Source organism: Rhinolophus hipposideros (genome assembly GCF_964194185.1).
Source record: "Rhinolophus hipposideros genome assembly, chromosome: 5".
Lineage (NCBI taxonomy): Eukaryota > Metazoa > Chordata > Mammalia > Chiroptera > Rhinolophidae > Rhinolophus > Rhinolophus hipposideros.
This window is the reverse complement of record NC_138051.1, coordinates 67,687,578-67,704,397: the sequence shown is the minus strand read 5'-3', so window position 1 is coordinate 67,704,397 and position 16,820 is coordinate 67,687,578. Positions and strand designations below refer to the sequence as shown.

Sequence of the window (16,820 nt, the reverse complement as noted above, 5' to 3'; positions counted from 1 at the left end):
AAAGTAGAAAGATGGCAAAAGATATACTACACAAACATTAATTGAAAGAAAGCAAGAGTGGCTATATTAATATCTGATAAAATAGGCTTTGATACAAAGGAAATTACCAGGGACAGAGAGGAAAATTACATACTAATGAAAGGGTCAATCTATCAAGAAGACATAACAATCCTAAATGTGTATGCACATTAATGTTGGTGTAGCTGTGAAGATATTTTGCAAGTCTAATTAAAGCTCCCAATTTGTTGAATTTCAATCTTGGATAAACTGGGTGGGCCTGATTCAAGCAACTGAGAGGCCATAAAAGCAGAGGTGAGACTTTCCTGAAAGATAGAAGGAATCTACCTACAGACAGCAGCTTGGGTCCATGACCATGAGTTCCAACCTGCCCATAATCTTCTCCTCTTGATGGTCTGTCCAATGGGTTTCAGACTTGCTTAAGCAGCCCCAACAAATTGTTAAGTATTCCTGGTAACAAACCTCTTAACACACACACAGACACACACACACACACACACACACACACACCCCCTCATACTGGTTATATTTTTCTGGTTGAACCTTGAATGATACAATCTTAAAATAAGTTTAAAAAATGCATTAATTCAGCTAAAGGAATACCACTGCTTTTGTATTTTTCATAATCATAAACATAACATTTGATTAGTGTCCTCCTAAATCAGGGATTGGCAATCTTTTTCTGTACTTTTCTTGTAAAAATAATGTTTTAAAAATAGAAGCATGTAGAAAGAGGGGATAAAATGAAAACACAACTCCCCAGACTGCTCTCTGGGTCTTCCTAGTCTGTCTCCCTTGGTTCCTACTTCAAAGAAGGCAGTGTGATTATATGTCCAAAGTTTGGACAGAGAGTGAGGCTCAGCTGTTCAGACTTTACCATTAGTCATATCACTTGGAATAAGTCATATAAATTCTCCAGAGTTCTTTGTGCTCATCCATAAAATAAAGGATTTGGACTATGTCATTTCTAAAGTCCATGTCCATTTACATCTCAAACACCCTAGGATTGTATTGCTCTTCTATTTCCCTCTGCACCTACTTTTTTTGGCTTCCTCTTTACAGTATATTAAAGCGTCACTTAGATTTACATTCTCTATTCTGTTTCCTTAGACAATTTTACATAAGCTTTTGGTTTTAACTATCAACTTCCAAATCTAAATAAAGGCAAATTAAATTTCCATATTTAAATTGTCTTCTTTTTTCAACTGCCTACTTGACATCTCCAGTCAGATAATCTACTATCATATAAAAGTTAGTAGATAATTAGTGCAACACTAATCATCTTATTTTTGAAAACTGCCTTTCCTCCTATATTTATATTTCTGTTATGATATCTCTTATTGGCATAGACTCAAACTTTTTACACTTCCTTTTCCTTGTCCTTCAAATCCAGTCAGTTGCCAAGTTCTGTCAGTTCTCCCCAGTATTTCTCATACCTTTCAGCTCTCCATTTTAAAGTCAATTCCCCTTGGTTTAGGTTCTCATTACCTCATATGTAGACTATTCTAACAGCCTCTGATTGGTCTTTCATCTACCACTGTAAACACAGCTGTTAGATTAAATTTCCTAATACATAGTTTTGAATACTTTATCCTCCTACTCAAAAATCTTTACTGCCTTCCCATTATGTCTCAATTAAAGTCTAAATTATCAAGTCTAGTCTTCATGTCCCATTATTAATTTATGTATTTATATTCTACCTCATTCCAGAAAGAATTTGTGGCAGCTTATAGGAAGTACATAGAATCCAATAGCAAAATGAAAATAATAAACAGTGAAGATCAAGACCAAGAATTATATTTTAGAATAGATCAACATGGGGTAAAGGGACAGAGAGAGACCATAAATCTTACAGGTTGTCTGTTACTGAACCATAAATTTGGCCCTGAGCTTTTAGGTAGTCGAAGTAAAAAGGAAAATGGGTAAATCATACTTATTGTCAGTGAGCAGAACATAAATTTTCTTTAGAGGAAGAAGTTTTTCCTACATTTACTTCTAAAAGCACTTTCTTATGTGATCCTTCGAATGAGAACACAGAGAAATGGGAAGGCTAAGACCCTCACCAACATCGTTAGAACAAATGAAGTACTAGTTTCCTAAGACTATTTTTAAAACACCCCTCAATGAAAGCCAACAATAAAACCCAGTAAACCAGATTCTAGGGAGTTTGCATTGGGGGAGAATGTTTTGGAATTCTTCATTCTGAGGAGTGTTCCAGAAAAGGCTAGAATTAGTAATCTTCTCAGAGCACCTCAAAGTCCCAAATAATCTCTCAATTTTCTAGATTTGATGTGTGTGATTGTCTGACAGGAGATAGGCAGTGTTACCCAGGGAACCTTTTTATTCTTCATGTATCTGTCATGCACTTACCCTGTTACATGGAAATCAGGAGCCCTGTATTAACTTGCTTGTTATAGACTTCAAGTTTCCAAATATTACTTTCATATTTAGTCCTATTTCTGTGTTATTTTTCTTTAAAGTTTGCTAGTAATGTTGACATACCATTTGTTCGTTCGAATATATTTTTTTAAATTATTAACATCTGTATTTTTCCAGGAAATAGAAAGCAGTTTTTAGGCCCAAGAGAATGGTAGAGCTCCAGAGCATTTTTTTCTATCTCATCCCATAAAATTGTGCTCTTTAGTTTTTAGGCATTGAATTCAGTGGGTGCAAATGTAGGCAGCATATTCCCTCCTCTGCCACCTCAAGTTATACAATTAAGAACTGGCAAGATGAGAAAATTTAAAAACCCAGGACTAAAATGTGCTTTGGAGACCTAGATATTAATAAGCATAGTAAGTTTGAATATCATACTAGTGATAAAACAATGTTCAAAATGATCATGGCCAATGGGTATGTGAATATGCAGCTTGGACCAAATACTATGAGTCATAAAACAACTTACAATTGAGATTCCATCCAATGCTTTCAGTTCTGGAAGATGAAATATTACAAACAACCGGTAGTTTTCTTGATTCCACACAATAATGTTTCCATACATGTCTAGAATGACCAGGTTGCATAAACCCTGGGTAATAAAAATACGCACATTTAAAGTGATCTGTATATATCACTCTAGCAATTTTTCCCCTTAAAGAGTTTAATCATCTTGAATTATAATATTTGAATTACCCTATCATTTCACAGTTATTTGAGTGTCTTTAAGCGTACTTTTTAGTGCAAGAAAAACACTGCCTTCTGATGAGGGATAAAACTGAAGTGCTTCTGCCTTCTGAGAGAGTAGCAGAATTCATCTTAAGGAAAAATGTCCTTCTTACCAGACAAGACCTTTTGACCTGCCCTTGTTGTGAAGGAAGGGTCCTGAGTAGATATGGATGGATGAGGTTAAGACAAGAGGGAATAAAACTACTCTTCATCATAATGTAAAATGGTTTGTTCGGTTGCTGCTGCCGTTGATTAGGTTGCTTCTGCAGCTTTAGAAGTAGTAGGTATATAGGGGGAGTAGGATGGGGAGAAGGCAAACTTAAGGGAAGATGGGAAATGGACATATGTTTTTGGTAGGAGATAAAGTCCTGGAAATATGGGAAAAGGAAAGAGGCCATGGTGAGAGTTCCAGTGGTAGGCAATGGTCATTGAACGTTGGATACAAGGAAATCACACATTACATTTGAAGTGAATTCCTATTCTGTGCTGTAGTAAACTTCCATTTTTTTTTTTTAACCCTCAGTAAAGCCTGTTATATGGTAGCCTTGAATTAGAGGTTTCTTTGGGAGAATTAAAGAGAGCAAAGCTGGGCAGAGTGGACCAGAAAGAATTGGAGCCACCAGTAAGAACCAGTAAGAGAGAGATAATTAAGACTTGTTCTCAGAACAGGAAATGTTAAAGAATCTTACTCCCCAACCAGGTTTGGGTAATCCTTAGAAATAATGAGGAAGGCACTAGTTAGGAGGAATAGGACTTGAGTTATTTTATTTAAATACTAAAAAACAAATTTACCCTAGGAGGTTGTCAACCTGAGGTCACTGTGGTTACACATATGTATGTTTGTACATATACATGAACTGAATGCAGATACATCTTAAGAAACCTTGTTAGTCTTGATTTTTATTTTCTTCTTTGCATTTTTCTATATTTTCCAAATCCTGTACAGTGAACATGCTTTACTTTCATAGGACAAACAATAAATACTTTAACAACAAAACATTATCCCAGATAGTCACCTTTAAATTGTAGATCTCTTGATTGAGAGCAACATAGTTATTGCTTATGTATAATTCAACTAGAGTAAAAGCTTTTTGTAAACCACTCAATGAAGTGATTTTGTTGTTCTCAAGAGAAAGGGAGTGAAGATGAAGTATGTTATCAAAAGTATGCTTTTCCAAACCGGTGAGAAGATTATTATTTAGGCTGAGGCGGGTTAATTTAGTCAGCTTGGAAATGCCTAGAAAAATAAGCAAATTCAAGAGAAGATTCAGACTGCATTGAAAGTTTAATTTAAAAAATAAGTGACTGGTCATTTTTTCTGTTTCTCTTTTTCTAAGTCACGTGGCTTTACGAATTCTATAATATTTACCATCATTGTTTACCCTTTTGTTTAAGAAGGATATAATGTATACAAAGTCCCAGCTAACACTTTAAATTTTAGTTTGGGATTTCTAAGTAGAATCATTCTTCTTAGGTATAAGGGGAGGTATTTATTATGTAGGAAATATCGAATTTTGCTTTCAAATAACCTTCACATAATATAATTAAGATTTTTCACCATCACAATAACACAAAGCTCTACACAAAGCTAAAAATAATCACCAATCCCCATTTTAAAACAGGGGTAAGGAACTAGCTAGAGTACAACACTCTGGAAACTATTCCTCGTTGTGGCATCATTTGTATTATAAAGAACCATTTAGTCTAATTCTACCTTTGTATGATTATAAGTTGCCCTTTTTAAAGTTCTCTAAGATAGAACTTTAAAACAAATGCCATCTCTCACCACTGTTTAACCCTTATGTACGTTATACACTGAGGCACCTTCTAACTATAGGTAGGAAGGTGCAGTTGAAAGATAAAAATTTTTGGAGTCAGAGTTGGTTTCTAACATATCACTACTAGATTTGGGACCATAGATAAATTATGTAAAATATTGTAATTTCTGAGCCTCATTTTCCTTATCCATAAAATGGACATACTGAGACCTACTTCTAAGGGGTTATGGAATTAAATGGAAAGGAATTTGAAAAACGTCACTGATAGCTTTTGGCAAATAACTGCTCCTCAATAAATTTTACCCATGCTCCCCTTTCACACCAACCTCTATCATGGGACTATGCAATGTTGAAAATAAATCAATCTAGGGCAAGTTAGAATAAAACCATCAAAGTATTAATCCTTAAATGGATATGAAACCTACCGTGTTTCCCCCAAAATAAGACCTAGCCAAATAGTCAGCTCTAATGCATCTTTTGGAGCAAAAAATTAATATAAGATCTGGTATGATATTATATTACATTACATTATATTATTATATTATAAATACCCAGTCTTATAGTAAAATAAGACCAGGTCTTGTATTAATTTTTGCTCCAAAAGACGCATTAGAGCTGCTTGTCCGGCTAGGTCTTATTTTCGGGGCAACATGGTATGTATGTCTGGAAAAAAGAAGAGAAATATCTGTTAAAGTTTATTGGGTAGCTATCTTCTCTGATAAGTGGGTTTAGGGAAAATACAGGTAGAAAGTTCTTCACTTCACTGGGCTTATGGAAAGGAATAAAAAGGAAATAAGGCTTTCAATTGTACATATGAAGCAAAACTAACAGCTTGTTGTACGGGAATGGAAGACTAGTCATGGTTCTCAACACAAATGCCTGACCTACCCCCAGGTTTACTCACCTGAAATGCATAGAGGAGAGACCTGTGAATCTGTATGTTCAGTAAGGATCCCAAGTGACTCTTATGGTCAAGCAAGTTTTAGAAACATATCATTAACAGCCATTAAAATAAAGCATAACAAATGTTATACACATACATGCTGTTTTAAAAGATATTTAATATTTGCTTTTTCATATGTAATTTCTTGAAATAAAAATTTCTGTTTTATGAAAAATATAGTACACACAAATGCTAAGAATAATCTAACAATTCAAAAGTGAATACAGTATAAATTAAGTCTCTTTTCCAGCCGTGATTTCTAATTCTTACCTTCTGTCCTTGCCAAGGGCAACCCTATTACTAACAGGTAAAATCCAGAAAAATTCTATACCCAGGATAAGTATGTATGTTTGTGTGTATGTGCACATACCCAAACATGAGTAAAGCTGCTTCACTGTACTGGTATGTGGATCCACATAAAAGGTTACATAGTTATTATACATTTGATTTTTAACCTCTAGTGAATAAAATTCTCGTTTTTGTTAGTCTTCAAATTTCCAAATGTAAACTTAATTCCATATTTTGAAAAATGAACTGGGCCTTTTTTTTCTTTTTCAAGAGCACTTCATTCATTCATTCATTCATTCATTCATTCATTCATTCATTGTTTTCAACTCTACAGATACTAATTGCTGCCTAGTTTGTCCTATGCTAGGTTTGATAACAGACAGTACCCAGTGGCACAGAGGACAGAAGAGGGAAGGCAGGAAAAGCAAAAGTCAGCCAGCTGGACTCATTATACAGCAGGTGGTCACAGATCCCACTAATAGGTGTTTAGAATATTCTGCTCCAAACCTTTTTGGAACTTCTCTAGAGATTTTCCTCTTCAGAAATTCTATCCTCAGTGGTAATTCATTTTTTCCCTCCTGTCAGTTATTTTGAATATTTTAAACTTTCAATTTCTGAAATCCCTTACCTTCTATCTTTGAGATGCAGTTTCCATCTAATGTGAGCTCTTCCAAGTTCACACAGGATTCCAAGCCTTCCATTTTAGTGAGATTATTGTTATTGAATGATGCCCATTTCAAATTTTCCAATTTTTCTAAATTTGTGATTTCAAAGAGATGTTGCCCATCTAAATTTAAGGCCGTTATCTGTAGAGTAATCACATTATATGTTACTTCTGAATCTTATCAATGCATTCAATGTTATAAGTTAAAAATTCTCATGAAATAATTCAAATGTGGAAAGTAACATCAAAGGAATTCCTTCCCCATAAAGATACTGTGAAGCTCATAGTTTACAAAGGAGTAAAACTGACAAGATTGTAACTCCAATAAGGACTGCTGTGGTGTCTGAACACTGGGCTGTGCCAGTCAGGTTCCCATTGCAGTGAAGGATTTGTCCCAGCTGGTGCACGTGCTGCTGGCAGAAAGCCTTCAGCTGTCAGTCCTTCAGGGACAGCCTTAGTTGCAACGAGCTGTCTCGCCCAAGGTCACGCTCCATCTCAAATCGGTCCACAGCCAATGATGGAGGGATATAAAGGCCTGGCCATCTCAACCCAACCTGGGAGAAACTTAAAGGGCCAGTCTAATTCCAGAACTCCCTGTGGGATCAGCTAAGGCTGTCACTGGGCCTGCATCACAGCTAAGTATCTGTATATATCTCGTAATAAAAATAATGCCACAAATATTTTCCATTTTCAAGGTTCACTTTCTCTTAACTCAGTTTCTTTGGTAGGGAGTATAAGGGTGCTTTTTGCTGCTGGTGATCTATAACCTTTTCCTGCATCCTTGGCTGAATTCTGACTAGCTCCCTTGCCAGGAATCCCTTGCCAGGGATCTTGATAGCTTTTACTTTGCCACCCAAACTTTTGGCTTGATCCCTGGCTCTGAGATTCGAAGTTTGCTTGCTTATTTTGATATATTATTAGAATCTACTCTTTGGTTTTGTAGTGTACCTTTATCTTATATCTCCAATTCTATGGTGATCACCATCAAGGCCTATTCCCATGACATAAGGATACACAACTTGACATCCCTATTTTATTTTAATTTGGCTTTTCCAATTTTCTGCCCCTTATTTATCTATGCCTTCTTTGTGATACACAGACCAAAGCTGACTAAAAATCAATTAAAATTAAGCTTTATATTAGGTTTAATAGAATTAGCCTTTACCTTCAAGCACCAGTTTCCATTCAGATGTGAATGTGGCCCTAACTTTGACATCTGTGTCAGAATTTTGGCAGAAGGCCAGATACTGAGTATCCGTGGTCTCTCCTCTGCAGTGCTAGAATGTGCTAAGAGAGATGACTAACAAAATAAAAGAACACATGATGAATAAGGGAAATAGCATATAGTAGTTAATTTATATATAGTTAAAATATAAAACTAGGTTGGTGCAAAAGTAATTGTGGTTTAAAAGGTTAAAAATAATTGCAAAAACTGCAATTACTTTTGCACAAACCTAATATTATTCCCTACATGAGCAGCCCAGTGAATAATTTTAAAATATGACATTTGCTTTTCCTGAAAATGTTTTCAATATCTAAATAAACTTTAAATTGTGTATTTCACTCATTTTTTGTTTTAGCAAATAGTTAACTGTTACAAAATAATATTTATAAAATTGTGAAAGGATTACTGGAATACAAATACCCATCTAATCCAGTTATGAAACCAGCTTAAGAGCTAGAACATTCCTACTACCCTAGAAGCTCCCTGTGTGCCCCATCCTAATCCTTTTCTTTCCTCTCCTCTCAGAAGCTGTCATTCATCTCATGTGAATCAATAAATCCCCTAAGAAGTGACTAAATGATCTCAAATTTTGTATCTACCATTTGCTTGCTTTCTTTATCAACCTATATTTGTGTCCATAAGCAATATATCATTTAGTCTGCGTGTATTTGAATTTTATGTAAATTGAATAATATGTATGCATTCTATGACTTGCTTTTTTGCTCAATCTCACTATATTCATGAGATTCATTGATGTTGCTGCGTGTAGCAGCAGATCATTCATATGTCATTGCTATACAATATTTCCTCATCAATTCTCCTGTTAATACACATCGGGGCTGATTTCAGTGTTTGCTTTTATAAACATTGCTGTCATGACTATTATTATGCATGACTCCTTGTGCATACATGCAAGAGTTTCTTTAGAGTATATAGAATTTGCTGGATTGTAAGGTATGAATATATTCAGCTTTACTAGATAATGCTAAATTGTTTTCCAAAGTGATTGTACCAGTCGTAACCGTTACTTCAGATCTTTGCTAAAACTTGATATTGTCAGGCTTTAAAACTTTTGCCAATTGGTGGCTTTAAATTAGTAGATCACTGTAGTTTTAATGTCATTTTCTTCAATAATGTGGTGAGCCCTAAGTTATTTAGCTGTTCTGGTTTCCTCTCCAGTGACGTATCTGTTTAAATCTTTTGCCCATTTTACTGTTTGATTGGTTGTCTTTTCCCTGATATATGCTGGATATATAAAGAATATATATTGTCAGTTAGATGTGTTGCAAAGTTCTTTTCCCACTATGTAGCTTATCTTTTCACTTTCTTCATGGTGTGCCCTTTGAGGAACATATGTACTATTAATTTTAACATAGACAAATCCAATCTTTTATAGTTTATGCTCTTTGTTTCTTATATAATAAATTCTTCCTTAATTCAAGGTCATAATGATAACCTCTGCTATTTTCTTCGAAAACACATTTGGCTTTTCCTTTTACAGTGAAGTTCTTGATACACTTGTCCCATTGTCTTCTATTGACTAGCCTCCCTGATCTGTAAAGGCAGCTCTGTTCTTCATCAAGTTTCCATGTGTGTACGGGTCAACAATGGGTCATTATAGTCTGTTCTATTGGTCTATTTGTCTAACTGTGTGCCAATTCCACATTGTCTTAAAGCATTTTAGTACGTTTTGATTTCTGGTAGGGTAAATCCCCAAATCTTCTTCAGGAGTTAATTATATTTTTATCAACAAAAAGTTTCTTTCCTTCATTTTGAGTAGATCCAAAATTAAACATTACATTGCTTAAGGAATTAGCATTTAAATACCCCACCAAAAGTAAATAGCTAGATAACTATTATCTAGAGTGGAGATATTTAGGATGTTGACGCCACTTTGGCCAAAGTATAGCATTATTAATCTGGATACTATAGGTATTTCCCCTTCCTCAAGTTAATAGGTTTTGTTTTTTTCAGCCAGACACATGTAATATCAATGCTAGGTAGATAATTCACTAAATGTTTTCTCAAGGCCTTTAAGCTTACCTTATCCACACAAAGTTGCTTATTTTCATATAGGCTTTAGAAAGGATTCTGAGTTCAGGTTGACTAGGAAAAAAACAGTTACCCTGGAGGTATTTTTGGGGTAGTGTGCAGGGATGAAAATCCATACAATCAGTTCATTTTAAATGGGATACATTTAAACAGAAAAAGAATTCAAATGATATAATTGTTATGTATCAATTGACTTTTTAAATTAGTATGCTAAGAAGATACAAAATCTTAACGAAACAAGAGTATGGGAAATATAATTTGTATATCCTAAATAGCACAAGAAATACTAAACAGTAAAATCCAACCTGAGTAATCTTTGTTCCAGTAATAAATTTCACAGCTGCTGCTGCTTCTTCTTCAGAAATCACGAGTCCATCTAAATGAGTGAGAGTCTTTAATCTGCCAATAACACTCAGCCTTAATGTGGCTGGCTTGGGAAAAATAACAGAAAGTTAATTTTTACAACGTATTACATATATTATGGCCTGGAAAGGAGTGCTTCTTCACTCTTTCCCAGATAGGTCAAAATTACGCATCTCCTATTTTATTACGTATCTAAAAATAAAGGCTTAACTTAATTCTTTAATATTAGTTGAAATTAAATTATGTTTATGAATGAATCTGTTCTGTTTGGAGGTGGATGGTTCTGCTCTTATGGAGTGGGGAGGTCCCATAAGCTGTTGAAAAATGACTATAGTGAAAGTGTTCAAAGAACAACTGCAGTGCCTCCCTTTTATCTAGATCGGCAGTTAGCTAGTCAGCTCTGAGTGTGATCCAATACGGACTTTCAGCCCTTGACATCTAATTTGGTAACAGAGAGACAGCTGTACTGTGATCATTCAGGAAGTCTTCTTTGGCAAAGGAAAAATATCCTTCAATTTTATGGAGCAAAATAGAAGATGTGTAACAATATAAACAGTATTATGGCCAATTGAATAGAACCAGTCATGCTTTAGTCCCTTTTTAAAATGTTGAACACAGTCTTATATACATTTTTGAAAAGCAAGGAAAGGAGGATTCTTGAAATTATAATCTTGGGGCTTATTTTAAATACTTGGAGATACCCTTAAATATAATCATTAAATATTGTAATTTCTTAGCATGAACCTACATATTTTTTGATGAGAAAAAATAGTGTTCAACCAAATTTCCTTTTATAATAGACCATAAGACTTATAACCCAGGTTTGTCAGGGGAAGTCACAGATTTTTTCCTTCTTAATAGAATGTTTCTTTCACTGTATGCTATTATTTTTGGTTCCTATGCTTCCTTTCAATAGGGTTCTAGCACACTGAACTACATCAACTCTGAAGTTTTGCAAATGGCAATGACATCTAATACTCTTAAAGCCATAACACTCTCAAACTATTAAAGATTACAAAAACAATCTGATATGAAATTATAGTCTTTTCTTATAGTAACATTTGAGTCATTTGATCACTACACTAAATTGAACATATGAAATATTTAAAGAAATTCTAGTCAAACAAAGATAGTTTGTCTATTTCTGGCAGTGAGAAAATGGCTTTGAAATAAAAATAATTGTTTACTTTTTTTATAAACATGTCTGTTGCATACCTTTTGCCACGGATTATGTCGAATATCAAGAGTGAGAAGGCTTGTGGTATGTTTGCATAACACATTTATTTCAGCGCCAGATTTTTTCAGTTGATTCCAGCTCAAGTCTAAGTGCTTTAGTTTCATCAGTCCTCTAAATCCTTCAAGGGTTATCACATGGTTATGGCTTGCATCCAAATATTCAAGGTTATACTGCAATACATACAAATAGAAGTGATGCTGAAAAGATCACGGTTTGTATTTACATAGTTCTTTTTTGTATGATTCTCTAAGTACTTTACATGCACATATATTTTTCTTATATAAAACAGATTGTATTACATAGAATTTTGAATCCATTTAATGTGTTTACACATCATTAAATGCTTTTAAAACTGATTTTTAATTATTGCATATTATTCTAATATGTGAGTTATTAGGATTGTTTTAAACATTTTTTCTATGAACATTTATGTGGCTTCTAATTGTTGGCAACACCGCAAAAAATGTCCATGATCATACTTCAACTGAGACTGATATTTTTTCAGAAAAGGTTTCTAGAAAGGAGATTATTGGTTTTAAGGTTTTTTTGTATTGTTAAGACTTGATAAATGTTGCCAAATAGTTTTTAAGAAAGGTTGTATCGATATTTTCTTCCAACAGTAAAATATGAGAATGCCCATTTGTCTAATTACCGAGCAATCCACTTACTTGCCTTATTTTAATTTATGTTGTTTATTACCAGTGAAGTCAAACATGTTTCCATTTCTTTATATTAGCCTGTTTCAAATTTCTTTTTTTGTTTATCGGGTTTCTCGTATTTGACCACTTATCTATTCAGAGCTCCATCCTATTTATTTGTAAGAAATCTTTAACACTTTGTTACTTCTATTTGTTGCAAATAAAATTGTCTTATAAGATACAGAAAAAAAGGAGATAAAGAGAACTTTAAGATATTTTGCAACATATTTTAAAATAAAAAATATTACTATAAATTAAAAATGAACTTCATTTCTTTACAGTTTAATTTAAACAACTGTTTGAAATCAGCATAGAATTAGTCACTGCTATGCAATGCATAGTTCATATTGTTGGAATAGCAGTATTACAGAGGTTCAGGTTTCAGGAATTAAATGTACAGGTCATTAAAATCTAAAAGAAAATTTCTAGACACCAAAAAGGGTTACTGATGTTTAATTCACCTAAGTAGGCATAAAAAAACCCATCATTTACTATTATTATAATTTCTTAAACAAGAGCATATTTGGCAGTAAAAAAAGTATTGAGGACATAATCTTAGATCACTCTTTTAAGTGAAATCAATTAGACATTCCCTTCTGACTTTCCTACAGGAACACTATGCCAGAAGAAAATGAAATAACATTGAAGATGCCTGAGAAAAGAAATTGTTAGCCAAGGACTTTTTATCTAACAAAACTGCCTTTTTAAGTATAAAGGACATAGATAAACTGTTATCAATATGCAGTAACTGAAGGGATAGTGTTTCCCTAAGCCCTTCCTGAGGAATCTATATTAGTATATTTTCAGACAATCAAAATGTTTAGAGAGATACCAACCTGAGGATCGGTGATGAGAATTAAATATACAGTTACCAGTGAACTAAAAGGGAGAGTGTGCAGAGTGTAAGGCTTCATGCTCTGACAGTGTAGCTATAGTATGATCATTTTAATTATATCTTAAAATGGTGAAAACCGGAAAGAACATACCCAAAAAAAAAAAAATCTTTCCAGTAACCATATTGATGAGAGTATTAGTACTTTCATTCTGAGACTGTTGTATGTGTAATAAGGGATAAAACAGATGAATAATTATAAAACATTCTAATTCTGTCACCTTGTATCCTTGAGAATCAGGGTCTCGGTGTGGGAGAAAAATATATACATGTAACAGAGCAAAGGTTAAGCTAAAAGGTTTGTACTCTTGAATCTGAATTGGAAGTATCACTGTAAATTTATGAGGTCCGTTTTAGTTATACATACATATATATAGTCACACACACACCCCTCTCCTACAACAAATTCTATCCGATGGAAAGACCTAGAAACAGTGACCAACCCAGACTGTGGTACTGAAATATCACTTTTCTCTAAAAGAAACCAGTGCTCTTTGAGGAAATGGCTGATCCCATGTCTGCAACAGAAAATGCACAGAGTGTATGGAACATTTTTTCATACCATGTGGCAAAAAAGCTATCAAAGGCCACTAGGGTTATTGCAAAAGAAGCTAATTTTAAGATACGCCCACTGGCTAAGGATAAGACAATTTGAACTCCAATTGTGATAATAATTGCAATGGATCGAATCTCATCAAATATGTTTAAGTCCCTGCATTACTAATGATATTAAAAAAATGAATTGCTCATCTTTGGGAAATCATAAGGAATCAATTCATTATTTTAAAAATTGGTAAATAAAAGTAAATAATCAAGCATCTATTTTGCATTTTCTATATGGATGGTACCACTGGGTTACCAAATAATAAAGGAAATGTTGCTATATAAGGCTATTTCAACTAATAAATGAAAAATAAATGATACAATAATGTTGCCATTTTGTAATCCCCTATGAATTAATGAATATAGGCATGACTAGTGGCTGTTGGCATCAGAAAAATGAGATCACCAGACATTTTGTGCTTCCTACATTCTTGCCAGAGGAATGGAACCTGAGTTGCTAATCTTTGGATCCAGTGACCAATTTTCAAAAAATGTGGAGGGTGGAGGGCATGCCGGTTTGTATCATAAATAAGCAAATCAGCAGGGTCCAGACTGTAGGAAACTCTTTGGGTTGGAAGATCCAAGTGTTTCTGCAGATAAACTATGGAGAGTAGAAGGGGATAGAAGGGAAACCTATGAATTAAAAGTGGCTTAAAAGATGTAGCACATTTAAAAACATGGCAAAACCAAACTATTGTGCTAAGGACGCACATTTGGGTGATGGAACTATGGGGGAAATGCAGGGAAAGGATTACTATAGAATTCAGAATAATGATGTCTTAAATGGGACATATAGAGGGAGCTTATGCTGTAGGTGGAAAAGTTCTATTTCTTGATCTGGCTGCTGGTTACAAGCACATTCATCTTATAATAACTGACGAAACCACATGTTTGTAGCATGTAGCTTTCTGCATCTGTATTTTATATTACAGAAACAGGTGAAATAATACACAAGTAAATATCTCCTCTCTCTAACACTCTTATCGTAATTTTTGGAGACATATTTATACATCAGATACTTGATGTTTGAGAGGTCTATATCTAGTCACCTTTGCTAATCCTAACATTTGAAAATACTACTTAGGCATAAAATTTATCCAGTTCACTTATCTGTAAAACGACCATGGTAATAGTCATCCAATAAGTAGGCTCTGAGGCTATGATGACAAAAGACATTTTTCAATTTAAGAATAACAAAGCCACGTTGCCAAATACATGTCAGGCAGCTGGCTAAGCTCACTCACAATCTAAATGCCTTGCACCACTTAAGAGTTTACTTTTTAAAATTGTGACGAAGCAAAATTATAATAATTGTCAAGAACTTTGGAAGTGCTAGCAAATTAGCAGAAAAAATTAAATTAAAAACTGTAAACAATTTACATACAGTCCTGGGACCTCTATTAAACTACCTTCTTTCCTCAGCTTCATGCTAAACCCAGACTGTCAGGGATTCTATTGAAAAGGACTTTAGCTTACCAAAAGAAATAAGTTGGGGGGTGAATACCAAAACCTAAGGCCAGTAAGCAGAGGGACAGCTCCCACAACAGTGGTGGAAGCAGCAATGCAAGGGCTTTGGTTTGGTTGCAAGGAGGTAGAGAAGAGAATGAATAAGAGCTGAGAATGACGATATATTCTGAAAAGGTTTGTCAGGGACTGGTGGAAATGGGATGCTGGTTGGAGTTCTGGACCACATATATAACTATTTTTGTTATATGATATATAACAAGGAAAGCAAAAGCCAGACAAGATCCATACCTATGTGTATATGTGTATAACTATATTTTTCCTATGATCTATGTGAAGGCAAACACAAGTCAAATAAGATTTATGAGTGTGACATTCAGGTAGAAAGGGCAAGGCAGAGAGAAAGAGAAATACCAATACGGATATGAACAGACGGGAAGAATTGACATTAGATGTGAAGTGGTAAGAGCAGAAGAAAATGGAAAGGACACTTTCCAAAGGACATTTTAAAAACAATTCCAGAGTAGTTTTAACAAATTTATTTTAAAGTAGCTAGAAATCAGATATGATCACAGGTGTATATTTGGTTTGTAAATGAAATCTAAATCTGAGGCCTATTTTAGGAAAAGTAACATAGTATAGTTTATGCATGTTTTGTTCCTGATTTGGTTTGTGCAATCTTGAATATGCTATATATGAGGTCATAATTACAAATGTAACTTATCCATTAAATTAATACTTTTATTTTACTTAAGTAATTTCAAAAGGACAGTTCTTACCAAGTGGTATACAGCATCTAAACAAGTAAATTCATTAAAGCTGATACTAAGTTTTCGAAGTCCTGTTAACTTAGAGAGATCTCTCAATTTACTCAAGCGGTTTCCATGTAGATTCAGACTCTGAAGTAAAATAAAATACAAATTAAAAAATAAGACAGATTATATTGGATATCATACTTATTTAAAGAACATTAAGACAGAAACAATGAGAAAGAAATTCTAATGTATAATTTTAGAAGGTACAGTTTATAATAGCATCATTGTATATGGTTCTGGATTAATTTGATTTTCCACGTGGTCTAAGTTCATCAATAACTGGCATGAGATTCTTTTTAGAAAATAGTGAAATATACTGTTAAGATATTTACCAAGGGAGCTCTGTTTCTCAGGCTAGCTAGTGAACCATGTAGGCCCTAAAGATTTTGGGTATTAGCTAGGATACCTCACGAGAGAGAGAGGATGACAAGGATACACCTTGACTGCAGGAAACCGTATGAAGGCACTGGACTGAAGAAGGGCTGAGTGAGGGCGTAAAGTAGGAGGGCAAAATGTCAAAGGAGGAGGTGGAAGAGGGTCTAAGACAATTTATATATCAGAATTTGGACCAGGCTGTCCCTGTTCGTTTGACCCTGGACTATAAAAAATGAATGC

General features: G+C 34.2%; 1 protein-coding gene across 1 annotated transcript in view; it reads right to left on the bottom strand.

The window, feature by feature from the left end:
- LRRC9 (leucine rich repeat containing 9) overlaps window positions 1–16,820 on the bottom strand; it is a 96,115-nt gene that overhangs the window by 30,474 nt on the left and 48,821 nt on the right. The window contains exons 17-24 of the mRNA XM_081049748.1: window positions 16,170–16,289; window positions 11,712–11,903; window positions 10,439–10,564; window positions 8,022–8,156; window positions 6,821–6,998; window positions 5,866–5,925; window positions 4,200–4,420; window positions 2,924–3,046 (exon numbers count right to left, since the gene is read on the bottom strand). Coding sequence (XP_080905874.1) covers window positions 2,924–3,046; window positions 4,200–4,420; window positions 5,866–5,925; window positions 6,821–6,998; window positions 8,022–8,156; window positions 10,439–10,564; window positions 11,712–11,903; window positions 16,170–16,289 — 1,155 coding nt within the window. The remainder of the gene's footprint in view (window positions 1–2,923; window positions 3,047–4,199; window positions 4,421–5,865; window positions 5,926–6,820; window positions 6,999–8,021; window positions 8,157–10,438; window positions 10,565–11,711; window positions 11,904–16,169; window positions 16,290–16,820) is intronic.